Here is a 26,904-nt window from a genome sequence, read left to right on the forward strand (position 1 = left end):
GGAAATCAGAGGCTATGCCATGTATGTGCCGGTGTCACTGTCTATGGCCAGTGCGACATCCTGCGAGGAGATCCGTCGGCCACCTCGGGTTTGGCTCGAAACGAGTGATCCACCTTCATGTCCTCAGTCTGTACAGGAGCGGAGAGGGTAAAGGCGCACGCCGCTACACCTGCCATGCAATAAATAACACATCCGGATCCTTCTGCACGGCCTCATTCTGAAATGTTTATTTTTTTTGTTTTTTTTCCTTTTTTAACATTTTTTTACAACAATGTGAAATGTGAATAAAATTTCAACACCCTGAAACAGGTTAATGACGATGGGGCTGACAGAGGAAAAAGAAGAAAGGACCAGAAACGAGGAGGAGTGATACAGGAGACCAAGTATATTAGGCACCTGAAAGGAAACGGAACAGGACTGGGGGGCCCCACAATCACATGTTGAGGTATTTGGAAGATTCTCACTTTTTATGAAAGGATTTGTTGATGGCGGAAGATGAAAAAAATGAACATAAAAAACAAACAAAATATAAAGACGTTCACAAAAAAATAGACGACGTTTCTAAACACAGAACATGGTATTCTCAGTACAGCACAGCCTAGATTACAATATAATATAGAACACGACAGATACATAATCATCTTTAGCTCCAAATTTACACATAGAAACTACATTTCTACAGAATGTACTCCAAAGCCAGTTGGGTCTCAAAGCAACATGAATCTCTTTAAACAAGCCAGAAAGAGAAAGGTGTCAAGGTTAGGGGGAAAGGGGAGGTACATGAAGTCTTTAAATTAAAAATGAGTTCTTCATTCCTGGTGTGAGATACCAGATAGAGAGCGAAACGCACAAGTAACAGCAGCACTAAAACGTTTGGCCCAAAAATAAAAATAAAAAAAAATTCCGCTTTAAAAAGCAATTTATACAACCAAGCAGTGAGAGAGAATGAAATCTACAAAGAGAGCGAGGAATAAAAATGACTTTGGTACAAATCTCACCAGGACGCAAGCCTACAAAAATATTCCCTTAAAATATATAAACAATTTAAGTTATTTTTTTTTTTCTTAATTTATCATTTTATTTTAGATTTTTTTTTTTACCCCTTCATCCCTGAGTTACGTTATTTCAGCGTCACTGCAGGGTTTAGGTTACCAAAATATAACCTATAGAGAATGAATGAGTGAGTGAGTGAGTGAAATGTGTACCTTTTTTTTTATTTTATTTTTTCTCTAGAGCTTGTTGGAAAAGTTGGTTGATAAGTTATGGATTTATGTATCTGGTTGGATTACCAGTATGGTTGTGGTGCAGGGGATGATGGGAGCCAAAAAGTGTTCACCTTCTGTTATGAGGTCAGTTTGCTCTCCACTTCCCGCTCCATACAGCAAGTACAGGCCAAGCCCCCATGGTAGGTATAGGATTGTCATGGGGCCTGGCGTTTGAATTGCTTCTGCTGCCACCACTAGATGGAGCTAACTGTATAGAGCTAAATCCATAGGCAGCTAGCTCCCTCTAGTGGTGGCCGCACACATCCACAATTATTTAACTTATCCAGGATATGTTATCAGGATTGTGGTAGTATATGGTGGGAGGGGGGGTTATAAATTCTGTGTACACCCTGCTGATGGTGACTAACAAGCCTCATATGAGTGTCTGAATAATTGTCCTTGTACCTGTAGCATACACCAGCAGTTCTGGATGCTTAGCTAGCCACAAATGTACGATAATGCCCGGTTCTATAGAGGCAATGCTTATATACAGGTAGGTGGGATGACAAGGGGGTGGTTATGAGGCTTCTAGTGCTCAGTGCCTTAAAATACACTAATATATATATATATATTAGTAAACCTTTGCAGCGTTGGTCTTTGTAGACTTCCTGTAACATAAGAGATTCCCAGAGATTAGACACTTCATACGAGAGCTGTCCACATAATGTCTCTCAGGGGTGAAGGGGGGACTGTACAGCAGGAAGCCTCTATTACTTCCTTCCATTACAAAAAATAAAAATAAACTAAAGCCGGGTGTCGTCCCACAGACGTGTGTGGAAAGGCATCAGCACCTTCAGAAATTTTAAATAGCTTCAGATAAAAATAATTAATTGTAAAAAAAGCTTCAAAGCACCAGAGATTTTCACAGTGGGGGTAACACCGGTCGCCTCTCACGTCGTGGAGCCAGTCACGTCTCTTCATCATAAAAGCTTTTGTTTTCCTTGATCCATGGAAGGTGGGAGTCATATACTTTCTCTCATTAAATAACATTTATATTATTATTTTTTTTTATACATTATTTTATATTGCACTTCACAATGCTTTCTGCCTGTATTACCCATAATGCTCTTCTGTTACCAGCTCCCCGGCAGAAGGGGGGGGGGGGGGGGGATAACGTGGAATCTTTTTACTTATTTTGGTTGGTCGTCTTTCAGGCAGGTGACTGTTAGACCGCAGATCTTTCATATTCCTTTGGCTAACATCCCTTTCCTTTGAGTGTTAGCTCTGGGGACAACGATTGTTCCTGTCCTCTCAAATTCCATTGTACGGCTGGGTGGGGTGGGGGGGGCATGCTGGTATCCCCTCCGTTTTCAGTTCTGCTCTGGAACAATGGATTGGGAGGGGACGCAGGTAACTGCCGTTAGCTTTACTATGTTTGCAAGTCATTTGGCACCTTTCATCTGCTCAGGGTATTCAGGTTCCAATGGATGCAGAACCAACGTAAGTCTTCACAAGAAGCATACGCCCCCCACTTCTAAGTGCAGGCTCTTGCCAGGTCTGGATGGAGGGAGGTTTAAAACATCAATGATGGGTAACAGAGTTGGGTCTTGTGTCCGAAAAGTAAAGATGGTTTGATGCCAACGTCCATCTTGCAACTGTAAAGGCAAATACATTTTTTTTAATGTTATTTTTATATTTGAAAGCACTGGAAATGTATATACAGTGGGGGAGAATTCTGTCACCCTACCCTTCATTTCTATGGGACGGACAGGGGCTGTCTGAGCAATGGACCGACAGATGCAATACCGCTCCATTCCGAGAGGGGGACCCCTCATTTTTGGAATTGTGGGGACTCGCGCCGATCTGGTATTTATTAGATATATATATCTTAATAGATCTTGTGGGATAACCCCTTTAATAAATAAATATGAAGCTGGGGTAAAGTGAAGCGGTCCCTTCCTCTGATTGACCTGAAGAAGTAGAATATGACTTCGGTCCCATTCAGACTACTATATATATTTTTTCCGCATTTTTTGAAGATGCGGACCGATTCATGTGAATGGGGGCCACAAAAAATAAAATAAAATGCAGACAGCACAGACAGCCGTCTCGCATCTGTACATCCGTTCCACGGCCTCGGGAAAAAAAACATGTCCTATTCTTGTCCTTTTTGCAGATAAGCATAGGCATTTGTAATGGAGGCAGCAAAGTGCGGAATGCACACTGCTGGTATCCGTGTTTTGTGGAATGCAAAAAGCGATAGGGTTGTGTGAACGGCCCCTTAGGGTAAATGCACACGTTCAGGTTTTGACAGGGAAATACGTACAGTCAATCCGCATCAATTGGTGCGGAGTTTCCTCTCCCCATCAAAGTGAATGGAGAAAATACGGTCAGGAAAAATAAAATAAATTGACATGTTGTGGATTTTAAAATCTGCATGGAAAAAATTTGCATCGGGTGCATGAGAATTTCAAATTCTCATAGAATACAATATATTTTCCGCACGCAACCCTGATTGTGTGCATTTAACCTTATGGTAAAATATTAGTGAATGTTCCTGTGTGCAGACCCCTATGTGCAGCGCTGATACTTGATCTTTTTACATGACAGGAGGTGAACCACTTGCTCCACATCGGCTATGTGATGGGTCAGAGATGGCATGCGGCTGAGCTGGTCACACAGTGGTACAAAGACCCTGGAAGCCTTTCTTGGTACGGCACCCTGACCAAATGATTACTTACTTTCCTTCTTCATGCTATGGCCTACCCACAAAGGTTTTTCTTAATTTTTTTATTTATGAAATCATCCCTTTAAGAACCAGGAAACAAAGCAATAGGTTATGCAATCTACACTAAGAACTCCCTGTAATGGCTCAGTGCACCTGGTTATACAGCCAGAAGACTGCGAGTTCATATAGCTATGACCTGTGACTGCGCCTAGATCTGTAACTCATTTTATTTCCAATATCGGTGCAGTCAATCAATTAGACATTTATAAAAGAGAGTGCAAAGCAAACAGCGCTGGTAAAGACCAGACACAACTGGACGAAAAAGCCAAAAGTATAATACAATGAGAGCGCCTGCTTTTAATGAGGTTTACACAAGGACAACTCAGGCCGGCCTTGGCTGCAGGGAAACACTGTATACTCTATATAAGAGAAGAGGATATCTGTTAAAAACAACCTCTTTTTACAGCTAAGGGTGGGTTCGCACGAGCGTTAGGGATTCCATTATGGCTTTCTGTTATAACATGGTAATAACGGAAAATAACGGATTCCATAAGACGGAAGCATGGATCCGTCCTTCCGCCCATAGACTTGTATTATGACGGAATGCAAAACAGAAGCCTTTGAAAGGCATTCCGTTTGCTTTCCGTCCTAATAGAAGTCTATGGGAATCAAAACTGATCCGCTTTGTTTTCTGTCTTGAATAACGGGAACAAAGTCCTGTTGACAGGACTTTGTTTTCCGTCTTGCATAACAGGATCCAGAGGGATCCGTTATGCTTTTCCATAGACTTCTATTAGGACGAAAGCGAACGAAATGCCTTTTAAAGGCTTCTGTTTTGCATTCTGTCTGGGAATTCCGTTATAACGGAAAGCCATAACGGAATCCCTAACGCTAGTGTGAACCCACCCTTAGGGACAACCAACATGCACTGAACTCCACCCATGAGAAAGTTTTGGCATAACTTATGGCAACATTTTCTGATCTGGCGGGGTCCCATTACAAAGATCCTCAAAATTATGTGGTGATCGGCAGTGCAACCAGCATGGTGACCTGGCAGTGGGGTTCCCCACCCTACAAAGTGTTGGCAAATCCTAGTGAAATGCCATCACTTTGTGGGATGGGACTATCTTTACACACCAAGTGCTTCTGTGATTACATGGCCTTCCTTTTATTCACCTGTTTGCAGAAGGTGTGGCTGAAACGCCTCAAATCAATAATTCCCATGGGGTTACATATTTTTGCCCAATATAGTGTATTTACATAAGGTTTGAATAGGATCACTTCTCATTTATTTCTCTAGTACAATGTTTTTCCAACTTTTTCTTGTTTAAAGAGCATCTGTGCCCGTGATCGATCCTATTACACCTGGCATACTGCCTGGTAGGTTGATCATGGTGACTGAAACATGCCCTTTCTCTCTTCAATCATTATAAGGGTCCAGTCACACGTCTGTATGTATTTTGCGGACCGCACATCGCCGGCACTCTCATAGAAAAAGCCATTTCTTGTCCGCAATTGCGGACAAGAATAGGACATGTTCTATTTTTTGTGGATCTGAAAATGCGGATGCGGGCAGCACATTCTGGCCCCATTAAAAATGAATAGGTCCGCACCTGTTCTGCAGAACGGATGCAGACCCATTTTGCGGACGTGTGAATGGACCCTTACAATTGCAGAGAAATTCTTATTTTTAGTTACGCTCAAATGAGATGCTCGGAGCACCATGGGGCTGGTCTACCTCCTCCTTCACCTCTCTGTTGCCACTCCCAGTGAGACTGACCGGGCTAGGCAACCTCATTGCTCTGATGCCTAGCCCTGAAATTTCACACATGCCCTGGCCCCAGTACTATTGGCACTTGCGCAATTAAGATCTCAGAGCAGGGACAACAGCATGAGATCTTAAAGAGGTTTTCTGGGATTTCTTTTTTTACTGATGTCATCATTATCCGATTAGATCCCCCCCGGTTTTCAGCTGTTTGAGAAGGCAGCAACGCTCAGTCGCACACTGCCTTCTCCGTGCTCGGCAAGCACAGCACCGTACATTGTATAGCGGCTGTGCTTGGGATCGCAGTTCAGCCTCATTCACTGCAATGGGGCTGAGCCTAGGCCAGGTGACCGATGAATGTGACATCACATGGCCTAGGAAAAGCTTGAGAAGGCTGCGGTGCTACTGCCTTTGCAAACAGCTGATTAGCAGGGGTTCTAGGCGTCGGACCCCTAACAATCAGATACTGATCAGTGAAAAACTCTCGGCAAACCCCTTTAACTGTGTGTGAGATTTCAGGGCACAGTCGAGCCCTGTCAATCACACTGGGTATGGGTGGGTTGCCAAAAGGGAGAGGCAGGGGTAGAGCGTCGCTCAGAGGTGCTAGCCCAGCCCTGACTTTTTCTGCAGATTGCAGAGAGAACGGTCTCGTTTAGTCACAGTCAGTCCTACCAGGCAGTATGCCTAATTTAATAGGATTGATCATAGTGACGGGAATGCTCCTTATAATGGTAATATGTAAACACAGGTATTTTCTGTGGGGCGGCACTCTTACCCACCATTACCCCTGCAGGTGAACAGTCTGGTAAACCTAGTATGAAACTGGAGAACCATCTACTGCTGTGGTTTTCCGTAGTCTGGAGACTTACCCTGCAGTCGTCCACAGTAACCTCTGGCTGATATTGGCCTCCTGCCGCAAATATCTGTCCATTCCAGGCCTTGAATCGCACAGCATTCTGCGAGGGTTTGTCGGACACAGCGCCCCACACAGGGACATTCAGGCAGTGGATTGTTATGTGCTGTACTGCTTCCGAACTCAAGAGGTGAAGAAAATTCATCTGAACTCTGCCGACTTCGAAAACCAACTGCAGAAAGAAAGGACAGATGGGTTTAGAGAGGGGGAAGAAAGAGAAACGTGCTCTGGGTCTGCTAGTCCCTGGGTAGGCATAAAGAACAGCTGCTAGTAATAAGACAAGCGTCCCTTGTCTACGGAGCTTATAAACTTTCTTATGATGATCGACCGGAATGATCGCCAATAACCGAAATCACTGCTTAGTAATGAATGACCCATTCGAAGTCTCAGTTCTATTGTGCACAATTCATTTTGTTGTTCTGTTACCTTGGATGTAGTGACGGGCCTAAGACATGTCTGGCCACCTTGTGTAAAGTTACAGGTGACTTCAATGGTATCCGAAGAACAGCCAACATTGGGATCAATCCAATAAGTGCCTGCAGTAAAAAATAAATAAAAAATAAAGCCAAGGGTCGTGAGGAGGTGTATGGCGGTGTGTCAGGGTAGTAAGAGGAACGGATCATTCGCTTACCATCTCCCATCTTTTGTTGGCAGTTCATCAGATCTCTGCAGATTCGGGCAGGGTTGTCTTTAGTGCCCAGCGGGTTTTTTATACTTTGGATAAGGCTACTGAGGTAGTGTAGGGTCTTAAAAATCTCTCCTCCGTGGTCCACAAACATAAAGTCAGTACTTCGGTAGGACTGCGCGAAAAGAAAAGAAAAAATTATAGTGCCGTTTCTTGTTTTCCTGTAGTGTGCAGGGTGGTCGTAACTAGGGATGAGCGAATCTACTTCGGATGAAACATCTGTAGTCGATTCGCATAAAACTTTGTTCCAATACTGTACGGAGCAGGAGCAGTATTAGAATGTATTGGCTCCGATGAGGCAAAGTTATTGCTCTCGCGAGACTTCGGGTTATAACTTCATAAATTAGTTTGTACTGTAAAAAAACATTTCCCAAACTCTGGTTTGGTTCCAAATGGTACCTTGGAACGAACCAGAGTTTGGGAAATGTTTTTTTAGAGTACAAACTAATTTATGAAGTTATAACCCAAAGTCTCATGAGAGCCAATACATTCTAATTCTGTACGGAGCTTCTGCTCCGTACAGTATTGGAACAAAGTTTTATGCGAATCGACTTCGGATATTTCATCCGGAGTCGATTCGCTCGTCCCTAGTCGTAACCCCTGGAAACTAGCTGTGTATAATGTGGTGGAAAAATAAATCAGTCCAGCAAAGGAAGCAATATGGACAATCGCAATACATTAGTAAGTGCCTGGTATTCCCTTTATCTACATGATAAATGCTATTTCCTGAAGTAACACAACCCTTTTAATGAGTGCTATAAATTACACCCCAAGTCCTCTTCTGACAAGTTGTAAAATGTTATCCAACCACTAAATTACATGCTGTTGGTCCCCATATACAAAGAGACATCTCCCAAGAAAAGAGAACCATCTCGCTAGCGCCACCTAGTGACTTGTTAATAAGCCTTGGGATATGACAAGTGAAAATCGCCAAGCCAGATATCATCCGTAGACAGCTGGAGGGGGTTGCCCCTCATCACTACGGAGTAGGATTCTGGCTGGCTGGGTGTGATGCCTTGCATGCAGCTTAGGCAGGACACTGGCTTTTCTAATAGACAGTCCCCTGCCTAAATTGATAATTCAGTATGCACCGACATTAACCAAGAAACTGCTGATAGTTCTCAATAGCTTCTCGTGTGAGGACATCGGACAGACTCCATACAGAAGGTATGTTTGGTTTTAGGCCTTTAAGATTTTAGTGTAGTAGTTTTCGAATCTAGGCTGGATATCATTAGCAACTGGGCTCATGCACACGATCGTATGTATTATGCGGTCCGCAAAAAAAAAAAAAAAAAGGATGACATGGAAAATGGACAAGGATAGGACATGTTAATTTTTTTTTTGCAGAACGGACTTGTGGACATATGGATACCGAATGCACAGAGTCATATGGGCTGCATAAAAAGCGGAACAGACACATAATGTATAATGTATGGCAGGACAGGTCCTCCAGAACATGAGACGCTCTTTTACAACTCTCCACTATGGCCCACAGTTTCTTATATTGTCAGTCAGCAATTATGAAACGTGTACGTACCGGTCCATTGGAGTCCATTAGCACCTGGTAAGATTCACTGAAGTCTTCTGCCTTCTGAAAGTGGAAATGTAGGAAATTATTACAAAAATAAAATGATACGTCACTATATGTTATTTGAGGCATTAGACTGAGCTCCACTGGGCGATGATGTCTGTAACGTGAAGCGTAATAGGTCAGCGCTATATAAGTGAGTAAAATAAATAAATGTCAGCAGTCTTGGCCATGCTAAACTGCTGACTGCACTAGGTGGGGGCTGGGGAGAGCAGTGCAAATATACCTTGAAGTTAACATCAGAGGTTGTGAGAATATAAACTTTTATTCTGCCAGGTTCTTTCATTAAAGGGGCGGTGCCGTGTCAGGATATTTATGGTCTATCCTTAGGACATCATTAATATCAGATGCTGTATCCTCGTCAGTGTTTACCTGCTCGCTGTCTAGATTGTAGTGGTGGAAGGTGGAATTACACTGCATCACCACTACAATGTAGACCAGGGATCAGCAGTCTTTGGCACTCCAGCTGCTGAGAAACTACAACTCCCAGCATGCACACTTTATTGTCTGTTCTTTTAACTCCCATAGGAGTGAAAGGAGGATTCTGGGAGTTGTAGATTCAGAACAGCTGGAGTGCCGGAGGTTGCTGATCCCTAATGTGAAAGAAGCCTTATTTGACCCACAAAAGAATCCTCGATGCAAATTTTTTGCATCGAGGATTCATTTGTGTCATGTACGGAGCGGGAGTGAATCGCTTGCTGTTGCACGTAAGCGCGCACTATGACCTGACGCTCTGTGATGTCAGGACTACAGTGCAGCGCGCGGAGAAGAAGACTGAGGAGCTGTGCCCCTACAGGAGAGGTAAGTGTTAAACTGGGACTGATGGCTAGGAGGGGAGATGGTGGCACTGGGGGAGCTGAGGACATGGAGGACTGCTGGCATGGGGGGGATGGGGTGACGGCACAGGGGAGCCGATGGCACTAGGGGGGCCGGTGGCACTGGGGGAGCCGAGGACATGGAGGACTGCTGGCATGGGGTGACGGCCCAGGGGAGCTGATGGCACTAGGGGGGGCCGGTGAATGGGTTCGCATCCGTGATGCGGGGTGCACACGGCCGGTGCCGGAATATTGCGGACCCGCTGTTTGCGGGCCGTAATACGGGAACGTCAGTGTCCATGAGCCCTAATACAGCAGTAAATGGGGCAGTTCGTGCTATGGATCTCAGCATTCACTTTCAAGCAGGGGCTCTGGTTCAGCAGACATTTGCTTCTTTCGGTATTTCAGTACTATCTGGTGTGTTCCAGTTTAGCATTATTATAATATGTTATTCCATATAATTAACAATCTACACTGTATACTACAGAGAATTCACATGACGTTACTTACAAATGGGTCCAGCAACACAGGTGGCCCCTGCAATAGATGGAAAAATGATATTCATTATATCTACCATCATCACATGAACCAGTCGTACTAGTGTTACTTCTGCGCTGTCTCATATCAGCAAATACCATGAGAAATGAATCCATATTATAATTCTATTATGATCGGAGGAGCCGGTGCAGACCTCTGATTATGTGAAGAAGGTATTCTAACATATCCATTCTATCATCCAGCAAATATCTGATTAATCAGCTCGTAACACTAGTGGATTCAGATATCCATGTTCCCCCATTTGATTGGAGTGGTGGTCACACATGCGTGCTCCAGCGCCATTCAACTGTATGGGAGTACTGGAGATAGCAGAGCGCTTGTAATCCTGTGGTCATTTGTCATGGGACAACCCCTTCAACCCCTTATCACATAATCAAGCATGTCATTAGCGTTAGGGAGTTGTATGGAGCGAGCTCATATCCTGAGCTCGCTCCATACATGGTTGCCAGCAGTGACTGGGATCGGCGATGACACCAATCAAGTCATTTAGCCCCTCAAATGCTGCTGTCAGTAGCAACTACGGCATCTTTGGTGTTAAACAGAGGGAAAGGACTCCTTCTGTCTGATAGGTCATCGGCATCTGATCAGTGGAGGTCCGACACCCGGGACCCCCCGCCGATCAGCTGTTTGAGAAGGCAGCAGTGATCGCAGTAGTGCAGCGGCCTTCTCACAGCTTTCCCTAGGCCAATGACGTCACACTTATCGGTCACATGGTCTAGGCGCAGCTCAGCCCCATTCAAGTCAACGGGGCTGAGAGCGATACCAAGCATGACCACTATACAATGTACGGCGCTGTGCTTGGTGAGCCGAGAGAAGGCCGTGGCACTACTGTGAGCGCTGTCTCCTTCTCAAACAGCTGATCGGCAAGGGGGTCCCGGGTGTCAGACCCCACCAATCGGATACTGATGACCTATCCTGAAGAATACCCCTTTAACTTTTACTGACATTTATTGTGTCAAGTTCTACAGTATTTGTATTTTATGATCGGTTGCTATGAATAGTGTCTTGACCACAATTTCCTTAGATGAGTTATACTCAGTTTTCTCCTTGCCATTACAGGAGTGTGTACTTTTTCACCCTACAAACAACTTTTTTTCTTTTTCTAATACAAGACATGGTAAATTAAATGCTGCTGTTGAAAAATACATCCCACAAAAAAAGGCCTCATATTGGCATGTTAACAGAATATTTTTAAAAAGTTGCAGCTTTTGGAAAGTAGAATGGAAAAGACGAAAATGCAAAAACAAAAATTGGCCCGATCCTTATGGGTTTAAAGACAAGACAGAGTGCTATGGCTTTGTATATTTCCCTTACTGTCAGGGTCCATTCACACGTCCGCAGTGTTTTGTAAATCCGCAAAACACCGGGCCGGCACCCCAATAGAAATTCCTATTCTTGTCCGCAAGAATAGGACATGTTCTATTTTTTTTTTTTGCGGAGCTGCGGACCGGAAATGCAGATTCGCATCTTTTCAGTCCCCATTGAAAATGAATGGGTCCGCACCCGTTCCGCATAATTGTGGAACGGATCCAGACCCAAAGTGCGGATGTCTGAATGGAGTCTAAACTGTACAGAAACAACTATCATAAGAGAGGAAACTGTGAACCTATAGTGACTGCCCAGACAATGCTATATATCCAGCTTGCACCATAGATAGGTAGAACATGAAATCCATGGAGGAAATGTATCAACTGGCGTAAATGAATCATAGCAACCAATCATATTCGACCTTTCAGAACTCCTTTGGAAAATAAAAGGATCAATCTGATTGGTTGCTTCGAGCAACCGAGTCAGTTTTCCTTTGCACCAGTTTTGATAAATCTTTCCCCCCCACCATTTCCTTATGTAAAGCAATAGTATAACAAGGGCCAGCTGCTGCATCTTTCTTACCGGTGGTCCAGGCTTTCCACGCGGACCGGGAGGACCCTACAGAGAGAAAACACCATATAAACCACATGAATAATGGACTGCTTGTGTACGTATAGGGGGTGCAGATGTAGCAGTCACCAAATAATTGCCACCAAGGTAGATGGGGGCCCAAGCAATTACTTTGCATGCGTTCATGTATACTCAGTTTTAAAGATGGTCTTACCCGAGGCCCTGGTATTCCCTGGAAAAAAAATATAAGTGAAAATGAATAAACTGTATTTATAAATCAGACAATATGGCTGCCTCCGGCTATATGGAGCAGAGCACGTCTAATGTTTAGGACCAGACATAAAATGCACTTACTAAATCCCCTTGTGTTCCTCTGTCTCCTGTTGGGCCCTAAAAGAAAAAAAAGTTGAGCGATGAATACAAATAGTACAGGCGAACGCGGTGTTCTCCACCTTCAGGTGATGGTCACCTGTTATAGTCATCAGAGCCGTGTGGTGTCTGCCAGGACTGGTGATAATGGGGTGTGGATGGAGGGGATTCCTTGTGATGACAGATGCAATACACATGCTCTCACCGGGGACAACACTGAGGAAACCAGATCATCAAGCTCCTCTATTCGTGTGAAGATTTTTTTTTTTTTAAAGTAATGTTAGGTTTTTTCCAGCTGAAAGCGAACAAGGTGTACAGACTGCAGACCGGGGAGCCACAACACAAACCGGTTCTAGAATGCAGGCCGGACTTTTAGGTTAATGTGTCAGGTTACATCACCGTGTGAACAGACGCGGGTTCTAAAACTGCAATTAGAGTACATTTACCAGATCATATGATTAGCCGGGGACGCACATAAAAGTCGGCGAAGCCGTTACTTTACAGGAATTATAGCCAATATGGGTCACACATATTTGGCAGCGTTTCTGGCTTTAAGGGCTTTTCCAGGGAATTAAGAACATGAAAATACTTAAATATTACTTTATTACAAATATATTCCCAAATAACTTTCATTAGTTATAATGGTTCATTTTGTCTGTGAAATAAAATGACCAACGTCCTATCAGTACATACAAAACCTGTCCTAATCACACAGGCAGGACAAGTTACTTCACTACACTGAGCTAAAGAGCTGCCCGCTGTCCTCCTCTCTGCTCTGCTCGTCAGGGATTATGATCCTAAATACAGCTGATATGATCTTCAGTTGAATCTTTGTAGGAATGGAGTTCATGAGGAGACATGAAGTACAGAGAGGAGGTGGGATGTGGTAATGAGCAGCTTGAGACTACTCTTGTTAGTAGTCTCAATTACCACAGCCCCACATTACCACAGTCTGTCCTGTCCATCCTCTCTGTACTTCATGTCTTCTCATGAACTTCCATTCCCACAGAGATTAAGCTGAAGATCTTATCAGTTGTATTCAGGATCATAGTCCCTGACAAGTAGGAGAGGAGGACGAGGCAGCTCCTTACCTCAGTGTTATGAAGTAACTTGTCCTGCTGTGTGATTAGGACAGGTTCTGTGTGTACTAATACGACGGCGGCCATTTTGTTTCCCCTGATAATTGCTCCCCAGACAAAACAAGCCATCATAACTAATGAAATGTATTTGGGAATATATTTAAAATAAAGTAATATTTAATTATTTTTATTTTCTTTATTCCCTGAGAACCCTTTAAGGGTCATTTACATGGGAAGAGAACTGGACCAATTATGGGAAATGAATGTTGTTCATACAGACGCTTGTTTCCAATAATTGGCCAGTGTAAAAAAAAGTGCTCAAAGCATATTTCACCTGCTGGTAAAAATCCACATGTAACAGCGCAGACTGTGGATTTGCCGCCATATCCACCCACACCTTACAAGCTGCTGTGGAATACTTGTCAGAAAATGCAGAGGAAGGGACACTCCTAAATAATGGACTGTTAATAAACTGTAATTTCATTGTGATGGAGGCCATCCGTTTATATGTCGTATGAACATAGCCAAAGAAAAGCATCAGTTACGTGTTTCCATTTTCCTAAAGCTTGCAATTTGCAGAGGTGTTTTTCATTATTGTAAACTGACATAAGTCTGGGCTGAAATACACTGAACTATAACCAAAAAAATCAACTCACTATGTTTCCAGGAGGCCCGACAATGCCCACTGGTCCAATGACTCCTTCACTACCCTAGAAGAAAAAAATAACTTAATCAGTTTGATCATTTATATCATAGCTGAGCTACAGATGCATACATTTATCGATTAGTTAGGTTTAGCACGTAGCTACTTTTTTCCTACATACAGAAATGTCAAAGTTTCCTGAAAATCGCTTGTTCATGTGCTGGGAGGAAAAAAGAAAAACCTTGCCGTAGTCCTTGCCCTGATGCCTCTGATTTTAATATTTTTATTCTGCTGCTTTTTACCAAGTGCATGCTCCATAGGTCCAGAGATCCTCACTTCTAGGGGAGGACACCTCCATACATAGAGTCCAACGTCGTCCGGGGCGGCAGTGCATGGGAATACACAGCCTGGTATCTGCTGGATCACCAAAGCTTAGTTTTGGCTTCCTCACTTTGTTTTTGCCTTGTAAATAGCATCATGACCTTCATGCATTATTATTTTTTTTACATGCTTTTTTATGTTTTATTTCTATAGAGAAGCCTATGAGAATGCATGGAAAAAAAAATGCCTCTGCGCTAAAGAACACACCAAAAGAGAAGAAAAAGACCACCAAGACTGTTATGTAGTGTGCTCCGCTGTATCTACTAACATCTGTCTGCAGCCGGGAAAAATGAGGCAACAAAACGTGGCATTTGTTTTTACTAACAAAATGGCCCAGGTTTACTAATGCACTTGTACCAAAAATCTGTCTAAAAGTGGCACAAATTAGTGCAATTTTTTGAGCATCTAGGGCAGGGCTGGCCAACCTGCGGCTCTCCAGCTGTAGTAAAACTACAATTCCCACCATGCCCTGCTGTAGGCTGATAGCTGTAAGCAGTCTAGGCATGCTGGGAGTTGTAGTTTTGCAACAGCTGAAGAGCCTGCAGGTTGGCCAGCCCTGATCTAGGGTTTCTACACTTTTTTTCTGACATGCTTGATAGGAGTGTGGCTTCAGGAAAAAGGTGAGGCCTACAATGCTGCATTTTGCTCAAAATTGAGCTAAAAATCGGCCTCAGAGTAAAGGTCTGTTCACACGATCGCATTTTCGTCTGCTTCCAATCCACGTTTTTTTGTGGATAGGCTATGTGCCCATTTATTTCAAAGGGGCCGCAAAAGATGCGGACCGCACACCACGTGCTGTCCACATCCGTATGTCCATTTCATGGCCTTGCCAAAAAAAAATAAAAAAAAATAGAACATGTCCTAGTCTTCTCCGTTTTACAGACAAGAACAGGCATTTGTTACACAGTGCGGGATCTACAGAAGGGCAAAATATGGCATGCACGCGGCGGGTATCTGTGTTTTGCGGATTTGCAGACCGCAAAATGGATACAGTTGTGTGAATGCCCCCTAAGCCAACCAGTAGCTAGTACAGAGTCGGGGAAGTGTGTCTATCCCTGCACTACATTTACATCATCCAGCCCGATTCCTGTGATGGACCGCCTGTCTAAGGTTACACCAGCTTTAGTAAATCTGGGCCAATGTGTGTAGAACCTTCCTAAGGCCTCTTTCACACGGGCGTCATGTTTTTGGCCCGGATAAGATGTGGGTGCGTTGCAGGAAAATAAGCGATTTTTCCGCGTGAGTGCAAAACATTGTAATGCATTTTGCACTGCGCGTGAGAAAAAATCTGCATAGTTTGGTACCCAGACCCGAACCCGGACTTCTTCACAGAAGTTCGGATTTGGGATCGGTGTTGTGTAGATTTTATTATTTTCCCTTATAACATGGTTATAAGGGAACATAATAGCATTCTTAATACAGAATGCATAGTGAAATAGGGCTGGAGGGGTTAAAAAATATATAAAAAATAATTTAACTCACCTTAATCCACTTGATCGCGCAGCCGGCATCTCTTCTGTCTTCTTCTTTGAGGAATAGGACCTTTGATGACGTCACTGCGCTCATCACATGATCCATCACCATGGCGATGGATCATGTGACGGACCATGTGATGAGCGCAGGGATGTCATCAAAGGTCCTTTTCCTGTGCACAGCAAAGAAGAAGACAGAAGAGAAGCCGGGCTGCACGATCAAGTGGATTAAGGTGAGTTAAATTATTTTATATATTTTTTTTAACCCCTCCAGCGCTATTGTACTATGCATTATGTAGTAAGAATGCTATTATTTTCCCTTATAACCATGTTATAAGGGAAAATAATAATGATCGGGTCCCCATCCCGATCGTCTCCTAGCAACCATGCGTGAAAATCGCACCGCATCCGCACTTGCTTGCGGATGCTTGCGATTTTCACACAGCCCCATTCACTTCTATGGGGCCTGCGTTGTGTGGAAAACGCACAAAGAGGAGGATGCTGCGATTTTTTCACGCACCGCACAAGTGAAAATCCCTGCTCATGTACACAGCCCCATAGAAACGAATGGGTCCGAATTCAGTGCGGGCGAAATGTGTTCACCTCACGCATTGCACCCGCGTGGAAATCTCGCCCGTGTGAAAGGGGCCTAAGGGCTCATGCACACGGCTGCCCCGTGTTTTGCAATATGCAGAATGCACAGGGCTATATAGAAAAATGCTTATTCTTGTCTGCGACTGCGGACACGAATAGGACTTGCTCTATCCTTCTTGTGGAGACACAGAACGGGAAAAACGGATGCGGAAAGCATGCAGTGTGCTGTCCGCATCTTTTGCGACCCCATTGAAATTAATGGGTCCACACCCATTCCAGGTGCGGAAATATTCATGCGGTCGTGTGATTGAGTCCTTATGCCTTCTCACTTTTATAAATCCTAATCGTTGTGTAAGGATTTTTATTGCCTGTTCTCCGCCGTTAGACTGAGATACCGAAGAGAAAAAAAAACTTTGATTCCTCAGGAAAGTTCTGTATCCTCGGACCACCCTATAAACTTAGGTGACAGCAATGAGGGACCAGTATAATGGAGGCCGATTTTAAATTAATAAATCATTTTTGTATTGCTCACTCCCTTGCTGTGCGTCTGTAGACTGGCCACGTGATGCACCGAGAGCGTCCTTTGTACTAGTCCCTCATTACTGTCCGTTCAGGGTGTGGTCCTCAGTGCTTTTACATATACAAAAAGAATTCCAGGAAATGATTGCATGCGAAGACTACACTGGAAAGCTGCTATAAATTACAGGGTACAACTCACCATTAGACCAGGAGGTCCTTTAGGTCCTTGAATGCCCTTATAGCCAATGTCACCGGGAGGTCCCTGCAGAGATTAGTACAGTAATTAGTTCCAGCACCCAGTACGTGTCTACATAATCCAGAGCTGCCCATTACTACATGATCAGCCAGTCCACAGCCACCAGCGGACCACAATGTCAGCCCCTGGAAACCTGCGTGTTTACTTCATTTCAATAGCTCACAGTCCTCTCGTGAGGTCTATGCACTGGAATGAGGGTCACAGAGGTTTTCACACTTTCAGAAGCTTTGGCAGCAATAGAACAAAATGTCTACCTTTGGTCCAAACAGTCCCGCCACGCCAGGGAATCCAGTTTCCCCAGGGTCTCCCTAAAATGAAGAGTTTGAGGCGTTATAGGTGGTCTGTAGGAAATATACAAATATCAAAGAACAGTTTTGTGCATTGTAATAGCCATAAACATCACTGGGCCGTGTATTCACCGCGAAGGCAATTTACTAAATTATATCTAACTGGGTTAGCTGGCCTTCGATACTAGACAACTGGAATGGAAAACTGGGATATTTTCTTGTCTTGATGTCGTCCCATGGCAAATGACTGGGCACTTAAAGGAACGTGGACACTTTTTAGGTGGCAGCGTGTATGTTGGGTGTGGCGAGATAAATAGTCCGAGGGTGATAGCAGTCGACTGAGGGCTCATGCACGACCGTCTGCTGGCCTGCGCACGGGCAAAGACTGTGGGGCAGCCGCATGCGGATCGCGGACCCATTACTTTTTTGCGGTGCGGAGGCACGGACAGAAAACCCATCCGTGCCTCCGTTCTAGTGAATGGGTCCGCATCCGTAGTGCGGGGTGCACACGGCCGGTACCCATGTATTGTGGACCCGCTGTATGCGGACTGGCCAACGGCCGTGTGCATGAGCCCCGAGCCATATCTAGTGTTCTCAGCAGTTCAGCACAGACATCTTTGTGAAGTGCTGCACCCTATTTAGTGCAGTCTTCTTCAATGACAATATTTAGGATCAGCACTCTCCAGCTGTTCTGAGACTACAACTCCTATCATGCGCCATTCACTTCTATGGGAGTTACAAGAAAAGGCAAGCAAGTGTGCATGCTGGGAGTTGTAGTTTCACAGCAGCTGGAGTGCCAAAGGTTGCTGATCCGGGTACTATACGATGCTGCTGATGGAGGGGCATGTAACCTGACATCCATCAGCGTTCCTGATTGAAAATCACTGCGCGCGGGGATGTTAGCATCACACAATATGATATTGTTTAATATATCATATGCAATTTTAACAGAACCCTGTGGGAAGGTTGTATGCACTAAGGATCTAACACCATCACAGTAGTGCGATTTTTATTTTATTTTTTCAGATTTTTTTAATGCTTTTTATTTTATTGTAAAAAAAAAAAAAAAGCATCAAGGGCTCTGACAAAACCACGTGAGCTCACCCTACTATCAGTGAACACAGAAAGTACTGGTAGACACCAGGATAATGTGACAGGTTAGGGCTCATTCAGACGGCTGTAGTGTTTTGCGGACCTGGAAATTGCAGATTCGCAAAACACGGATACCAGCACATGTGCGTTTATGTGGACCACACATGGCCGGCACTATGAAAGAAATGCCCATTCATGTATGAATATGATGTGCTCTATATTTTTTACGGGGCCGCGGACAGCACACACTATTTGCAGCCCCATTGAAATGAGCATCCTGTTCCGAGAAATTGTGGAATGGATGCGGACCCGTTCATACGGTCGTCTGAATGAGCCCTTAATTCAATTACAGAACGGCACGAGTACGCCACAGACTGTACAGAACCTACAGTCATCTATCACATTTCACAAACTGATCCGTTGTACCAGCAGCGCCGACCTTACTCCATGCTGAACATTACTCACCGGCTGGCCTTTTGTCCCCCGCTCTCCTTTTGCTCCAGGTAGACCCATGCCACCTTCCATGCCACGTCTACCGGGAACGCCCACCTGCCCAGGTAATCCTCCGTCTCCCTAGAAGAAGCCATAACGAGAGGTTTAGCTCGCATCAGATAGTGGGTTTATGATGGGGAAAAAAAGTGGTTTACAAAAAATAAAATACTATATAAATAGACATGAGGTGTATATAAATGGGGAAAATCCACTGGTCGGGGAGCTGATAGTGGGCACTAGTAAAAAAAATACCTGACCTGTGAGATTGTACCGTATGAAGCCAATCCTGTAATGAATGCACTAATTAAGAAATAATCAGTTCTTTTTTTTTTTTAAAAGCTTTACAGACATTTTCTTCTTTGTGAAGTGAAAATGATGCAGCAAATGGTGTAAGGTTCATCAGATGGTAAATGTCAGGGACTAACCCTGCTTTCACACCTGAGCGTTTCTCAAACGCGCGTTTTTGTCGCGCGTTTTTTTGTAATAGTAAACGCGCGTTTGACGCACGTTGGTGTGATTGACTGCAGTGTCCTATGGCCACAAACGCGCGTCAAAACGCCCCAAAGAAGCTCAAGAACTTGATTATGCGTCGGGCATTTTACAGCGCGATCGTACGCGCTGTAAAACGCCCAGGTGAGAACCATTCCCATAGGGAAGCATTGGTTTTCATGTGTTGAGCGTTTTACAGCGCGTTTGAACGCGCTGTAAAACGCTCAGGTGTGAACTTAGGGTAAGTGTCTGGTGTGAGAGAAAGCACATTACCTGAGCTGTGTGCAGGACGTGGCGGGTATAATTAGCCCCATCATATGACTGCACAGCACATGGGGAGATCTGTTGTGTGCTCGCATGTCCTGTCTGCTGTCCCCGTGTCACCCAGCTGTCCATACACAAGATCGTAATACACTACATACAGACCGTGGTCAATTCCACCAAGACTGGAAAGGAAACTATTGAATTTCTGGTTACAGCTTTCATTTTCCAAAAAGCATTTAAGAAATGGGAGCTGGGATGTGACTGGTTGCGGTTTTTGCGTTTTTCCCTCCGCCTTCCCATAGTCCTAACTTTTTTATTTTTCCATTCACATAGCCTTATGAGGACTTACTTTTTGCGGGACAAGTTGTACTTTCTGATGGCACCATTTAGGGTTGCATACCATGTAGTAGGGAGCGGGAATTTTTTTTCGAATGGTGTAGAATTGGGGAAATACACAAATTCTGATAAAGGTTTTTATTTATTTTTGACACTACACTATGCGGTAAAATTGACCTGTTATCTTCATTCTCCAGGTCAGTACTTTTGAGGAAAAAAAATTAAAAATATTTTTTAATAACCATATTCTGACCCCTATAACTTTTTAGTAGTTACGTGTACGGGGCTGTGTGAGGGCTCATTTTTTGCGGGAAGATCTGTTCTTTTCAGTAATACCAATTTTAATACCAAAGTGTCTGCGACTTTGTGATCAGTATTTATTAAAAAAAAATGATTGGGTAGTTGAAGTGACAAAAAATTGCAAATTGGCTGTTTTTATTTTTTCCCCGTTATGCCATTTGCCGTATGTCATTAATATTGTTATATTTTAATAGTATGCGCCAAGAGAGCAGAGCCGCCAGGTAAAACGGCGACGCCCCCGTTGCTCCTAGAGGATCATTTGCATGTGTTAAAACATCCTTTTTCTCAGCAATGCGGGCACATATGAAGATGGGACCAACACAGATGCCTTCAGCTGCCAAGTGCACATGTAACAGGTCAGACAGTTTTATAGGCAGGGGAGTAGCTATAGGGGTGCAGAGGTAGCAGTCGCTACTGGGCCCAAAGACCCTTGTGCCGCAGAATTATAGAAAGTACATGCTGGTCAAGTTACACCTCTGGCTGGAAGGGAGGGGTTAGGTCAGGAAATTGGTATTTGGGGGGGGGGGGGGGCATTTAAATTTTTGTGCTTCCCTGCCCCTTGCCACATAGCACTGAGGGAATGGGGGCCCAAGCTGAACTCTTGCACCAGGGCCCATGAGCCTTTAGCTACTACGCCCCTGTTCATAAGTACAGATCTGCTGACAGATGGCCTGTAATTTCCTACTTCTTTATCGTTCAGTTTTAGAGAAATCGCAGTGTAGATGAAGCTTTAGGGCTCATGCACACGACAGTATGGCTTTTTCAGTGTTTTGCGGTCCGTTTTTTACGGATTCGTTGTTCTGTTTTTGTTTCTGTTTCCTTTCCGTTTTTCCGTTCTTCTTTATGCCATATACAGTAATTACATAGAAAAAAATTGGGCTTGGCATAACATTTTCAATAAATGGATCAGCAAAAACGGAACGGATACGGAAGACATACGGATGCATTTCTGCATGTGTTCCATTTTTTTTGTGGACCCATTGACTTGAATGGAGCCAAGCACCGTGATTTGCGGACAAGAATAGGACATGTTCTATCTTTTCCATGGTACGGAAATACTGAAACGGAATGCACACGGAGACACTTCAGTTTTTTTTGCTGAACCATTGAAATGAATGGTTCAGTATATGTACCGCATACTGAACTACAAAAACGGCCAGTATACTGAACGCAAAATACTGTGGTGTGCATGAGCCCTAAATCACGGAGTAAACTTCCTGAGTGAAGCTCCCCCTAGAGACCATGTAATAGAACAGTCACGGATCATGCAAAAAAAAATTTGGTTTGTTTTAGTGCTGAACAGAGTAGCAGGGACGTAAGTGGCCATAAACCTGAGAACGTACTGTATACCAAAAGGACAAGGGGTGACTGTATAGAAAGCATACAGGCCAAACATAGTGTGAACAGTACTGTATCTATTAAATATCCCATGAAAGCAGGTACTGGCAGATTTTGTCTTCTGCAAAAGGGCCATATACAGTATTCTGCGTCCTTAAGTATTTTACTTCTCTAGCATTGCTAGTTGTTTGAGTCCAGCTGCTTGCATTCACTATTACCTTACTGCCATTGCATTATTTACTGCTGAACTACTATGCCCATCATCCTGGATCTGACAGGACAGTCGTGAATTTTAGTGGCTGTACCATGGTCACGGAATGGCTGAGGTATATCCAGCTCTCAACTGTCTGTGCGTCCTTAGGTCTGCTCACTGCTCCACCATTCAACTCAACTGCCGGGTGTGTAGGAGTGGGGGTGCAGGCCAGGAATTATTATCCTGTGTAATACAAAGGACAGCATCGTGCCTCCTGGGGAGCTGCTCCGATCATAAGGGAATGCTTAGGTGAGTATGTAGGGGGGCACTGCTGAGAGGCATATCTATTGTGAAGGGGCACAGTATGGGCACAACTACTTTGTGGGGGCACGAGAGGGAATAATTACCATGTGGGGGCACTAAGGGGACTGGGTTGGATAAGGCATGATGTAGACATTTAGAGGCATGGCTTAGTGTTAAAAAATTGCGCCATGGCGCGCTACTCTGATTTTCAAAAGTTTTGGAGGTATGGAATCCGTATTCTGTGATCAATGATGGTATTCCACTGACATATGTGAAAATCAGCATGTCAAAGGTGCCCATAGCCAACAATTTGCAGATGCCTCAGTCACTAGAAAGTGCAGTTGTGCCCGATAAACGTATTCTCACGGCGCAAATCAGGAGTCTGGAAAATGACACGTCATACGTGCTATGTTCACCCTGCTCGGGAAAGCTTCGAGGTGTCAGAGGGCACATTTCTCTGCAGCGTCCTGACTGACACCTTGGGGTGGGGGCATTTAGCAGGAGCTATTGCATTACATCGTTCAGCTTCAATTGCATGCTGTCATTTAGGCTACGTGCACACCAACCTATGTGTTTTGCGGATCCATTGTAACCATGCCTAAAACAGACAAGAATAGGACATGTTCTATTTTTATTGCGGGGCACGGACATACTGATGCGGACAGCACATGGTGTGCTGTCTGCATTCTTTGCAGACTTATTGAAATTAATGGGTCCGCATCCTATCCGGAAAAAAAAAAACGGAACAGACACTGAAACAAAATACGTTCGTGTGCATGTAGCCTCAAGAAGAGGTTCTGCTAAGATGGACGCCCTAGTACAAACTGAGGTAAACTGGCGTAAATGAAGAAAAAATTGTAGCAGCTGGCCACTGGGGGATGCAACAATTTTTGCAACTTTTTAGGAACAAGGGATATGATAAATCTCCCCCTTTTGAGCTGTACTTGGGCTTGGATCACCTGAACGCCCAACTGGCTGCAGGCTCTTCCTCTGATGTCAAGATCGGAGGTCCTCCTCTTTCCTCCTGTTCAGCTGCCTACTGTAGATGTAGCTGAACAGGAAGAAAGAGGAGCACATCCAGTTCTGATGTCAGAGGGGGTCAAGGGATCCCGCCCAGGAGTGACTTTCCTCCACAGGTTAGTTAAAGGTTTTTAGGTACTCGCCCAGAGGACCCCTTTAAGTAGAAATAAGAGAAATCTGCAACTATTTATCTGTGGCCAGAAGGGCCATTGCCAAGCTGTAAGCAGCTGTGAATACACCTCCAGCCAGAAGAGATCCCGCAGGGAGAACACCACATACGCCTGATGAGACATCTGCTGAAAGTGCACCAACAGCAATACAATACGAGAAGGGAACCCGCAGCAGGACTGTACATTGCAGCACAATAGCAGTTTATGGCTCTCCTCCACTAGAGGGCAGCAGAGGACAAGATATGTTATTTCTGACTCCTCCACAGTTCAGATTCTTTTGGCATAATGTAATACCATAGGATTCAGATGAATCAAATGAATATCTGGCAATGTGCGGGTCACGTGAGCAGCGAGGAGTGCGCAAAGTGCAGAACGAAACCCAGAGGAGATAATTACACTTTTACATGAGTCAGATTTGCTCCACCTGGACAATCCAGACAGACATAATACTGGAGCTAACCCTGCTCATCCCGACTACAGACCAGTAACACAAAACGCCTAACATAGTGTGTCCTAGCAGAGATATCGGACAGAACTGCAGTGGAATCAACTATTGCCTGTGGCCAGTAAGTGGACCACTACTTCGTACCCCACATTAATGGGTCCTAGGGCAGTATTTGGGCACATCTATGGCACTTCTGGTCTGTACAAATGACAATACTCAGATCCTGTGTATTTGTGGAATGTTATAGTGATCGTATAAAAAGACTCTAGCGCGTTCCAAATATACCAGCCTCAATAGACTGAAATCAAGCAATATAGGCATATTGGCTCTCCTCCAGAAGGAAGAAAAATAACTTCTCTAGTGCCACCCAGTAAACCTATGTCCCCGAGCACTGTGTCCAAGGCATTGCACCCAGTCAACCAGTACCCTGCTGTGTGCTGGCTGCAGTTTGGCCGATATCCCTAGTCATGTTTCAAGGCTAGGGACTTTTATGGGTCAAATATTGACTTACAGGGTAGCTATTATTTTGTTTAATCAGCTGCAGAAGGTGTTGCAGGCCTCATAATAAATTTGGCATATTTCTGGCAAACTGTGCAGCAGAAAAGTACACCTATATCATTTACGACATTGTGTAGTTATTATTTAGGCCAGTATGTGGCATAAAAGTGACAGGACGCCATGGCCGTCGGCTAAATCCTGCCCATTTTCTTTGTGTGATCCATTAGTAAATGCAATGCTTTTCTTGTCCGTCAGTACTTGTACCATCCACACAGTTCTCAGTGACTATAGACTGGGGGTTAATGGCTCTTTTGTAAAGGGGTTGTCCAGGATTGGAAAAACATGGCCGCCTACTTCCAGAAACAGCCCCAAACCTGTCCATTGGCTATGTGTTGTATTGCATCTCGGCTCCATTAAAATGGATTGTTCTGAGATGCAATACCACATACAACCTATGGATATGTATGGGGCTGTTTCTGGAAGAAAGCGGACATGTTTTTCTAATCCTGGACAACCCCTTTAAGGGTCCATTCACATGTCAGTGTGTGTTTTGCGGATCCTCGAATCCGCAAAACACGGACATCGCCGGCACTTAATAGAAAATGCCTATTCTTGTCCTGCAATTCCGGACAACACGAGGACATGTTCTATATTTTTCGGGATCGGAATAGCAAACCCGGAAGTGCGGGTCCGCAATTCCGGATCCGGGCAGCACATCGTGCTGCCCCATAGAAATGAATTGGTCCGTAATTCCGTTCCGCAAAATGCGGAACGAAATTGTGGATGTGTGAATGGACCCTTAGTGAGTTCCACGCATTGGACTTGCAGAGTGAGGATGCGGCAGCACCTATCCTGACCTCCCAGCACTGCCGGGGTCACATAGCATTATATTGATTTATGATGCTATGTAACCCATACAGTACTGGATAACACTGACAGCATTATGTCAGTTTTATCCAATACATTCCAGAACTGTAAGGGTTACCCAGCATCATAAATCAATATAATGCTATGTGACCCCGGCAGTGCTGGGAGGCAAAGATTAGAGATGTGCGAATTTCATATTTTGAAATTCATTCACGCTTCATTTGCTGGTAAAAGCAGTCTATGGGCTGCATAACTGATCCGTCCCGTTTCCGTTATGCAGGGGAGTCCCTGCTGACCAGACGACTATGGTAACAAAGATCAGCTCTAGATTATATTATGGTTCTATGACTGGAACATCAGCCATGGAACCAAATACAAGTCATCAATGGCCAGAATAGATCTGCTGTAATAAGTCGATGACATAGTCACTACAATTACCCTGAGTCCAATCGGTCCCTGAGCCCCAGGTAACCCTGGCACACCAGTGTTTCCAGGCTTTCCAGGCATGCCAGCCGGGCCATATTCTCCATCGTCGCCTTGTTCTCCCTAGGAAAGAATAAAATAATAATGTAATAACCTTCTATCTGATGGATTATACAGTTTATCAGACAGAAAACTTACTCTCAGTCCGGAAGTGGCATCTTTCCCTGGTATTCCGTCTGGTCCTGGGGGACCCTCTTGTCCTTGTCTTCCTACCACTCCCCGGGGTCCGGCCAGTCCTACTGCTCCCTAAAAACAAAGCAGGACAATCGTATAGCAAAGCTGGAACACAACAAACATCACAACATTCGGCCGGTGACTTGACTCGCTTTTACTGATTACAGAACCCTGACGTGAACCACCATTTCTTCAGTCCACAGATGCCCATGAAGGATTAGTGTGCCACTATCAGTGGAGGCTCGGGTGCTAAAGTGAGGAGGCACAGACATCCAGATGAGTGCTATGCCAGTGGAGATAAGCGGTGTCAGTCGGTCCACACACTGCTAACCGCATGGATCTGGCAAGCAAAGCTGATCACAACCAAAGGTGGGGGTCTCAGCACCCGGCCCCCTACTGAACAAACATCTGACCTATCACTTTGACACGTCAGAGGTTTTCTGAAAGGATACTGACACTATAATCCTAGGTTTCCCATCCTTGGTTGTTTGGAGTTCTGGGGTAGCTGTTGGGATCCACCAGGAGGCAGACGTTTATCCATGGAGAAGATGTTGGGAGTAGCTATGGTAGACTAGATGAAACTTATCTTGTGAGCATCTATACTTACAGGTGGACCACGAGCACCCGGTTCACCCGATTTTCCTGGCTTGCCTTTTAAACCCTAAAAAAAACCAGTGAAAATACATTTTAGGACACTGACATAAT

General features: G+C 44.5%; 1 protein-coding gene across 1 annotated transcript in view; it reads right to left on the bottom strand.

Annotated features, from left to right (window-relative positions):
• Nucleotides 1-917: 917 nt before the first annotated feature.
• Nucleotides 918-26,904, bottom strand: part of COL27A1 (collagen type XXVII alpha 1 chain) — a 269,697-nt gene continuing 243,710 nt past the window's right edge. The window contains exons 46-61 of the mRNA XM_044305696.1: nt 26,807-26,860; nt 26,164-26,271; nt 25,981-26,088; nt 19,293-19,400; nt 17,703-17,756; nt 17,392-17,454; nt 14,240-14,293; nt 12,490-12,525; nt 12,350-12,367; nt 12,148-12,183; nt 10,210-10,236; nt 8,834-8,887; nt 7,243-7,411; nt 7,038-7,147; nt 6,568-6,783; nt 918-2,860 (exon numbers count right to left, since the gene is read on the bottom strand). Coding sequence (XP_044161631.1) covers nt 2,714-2,860; nt 6,568-6,783; nt 7,038-7,147; nt 7,243-7,411; nt 8,834-8,887; nt 10,210-10,236; nt 12,148-12,183; nt 12,350-12,367; nt 12,490-12,525; nt 14,240-14,293; nt 17,392-17,454; nt 17,703-17,756; nt 19,293-19,400; nt 25,981-26,088; nt 26,164-26,271; nt 26,807-26,860 — 1,362 coding nt within the window. The 3' untranslated portion in view covers nt 918-2,713. The remainder of the gene's footprint in view (nt 2,861-6,567; nt 6,784-7,037; nt 7,148-7,242; nt 7,412-8,833; nt 8,888-10,209; nt 10,237-12,147; nt 12,184-12,349; nt 12,368-12,489; nt 12,526-14,239; nt 14,294-17,391; nt 17,455-17,702; nt 17,757-19,292; nt 19,401-25,980; nt 26,089-26,163; nt 26,272-26,806; nt 26,861-26,904) is intronic.

This window comes from Bufo gargarizans, chromosome 9 (genome assembly GCF_014858855.1).
Source record: "Bufo gargarizans isolate SCDJY-AF-19 chromosome 9, ASM1485885v1, whole genome shotgun sequence".
NCBI lineage: Eukaryota > Metazoa > Chordata > Amphibia > Anura > Bufonidae > Bufo > Bufo gargarizans.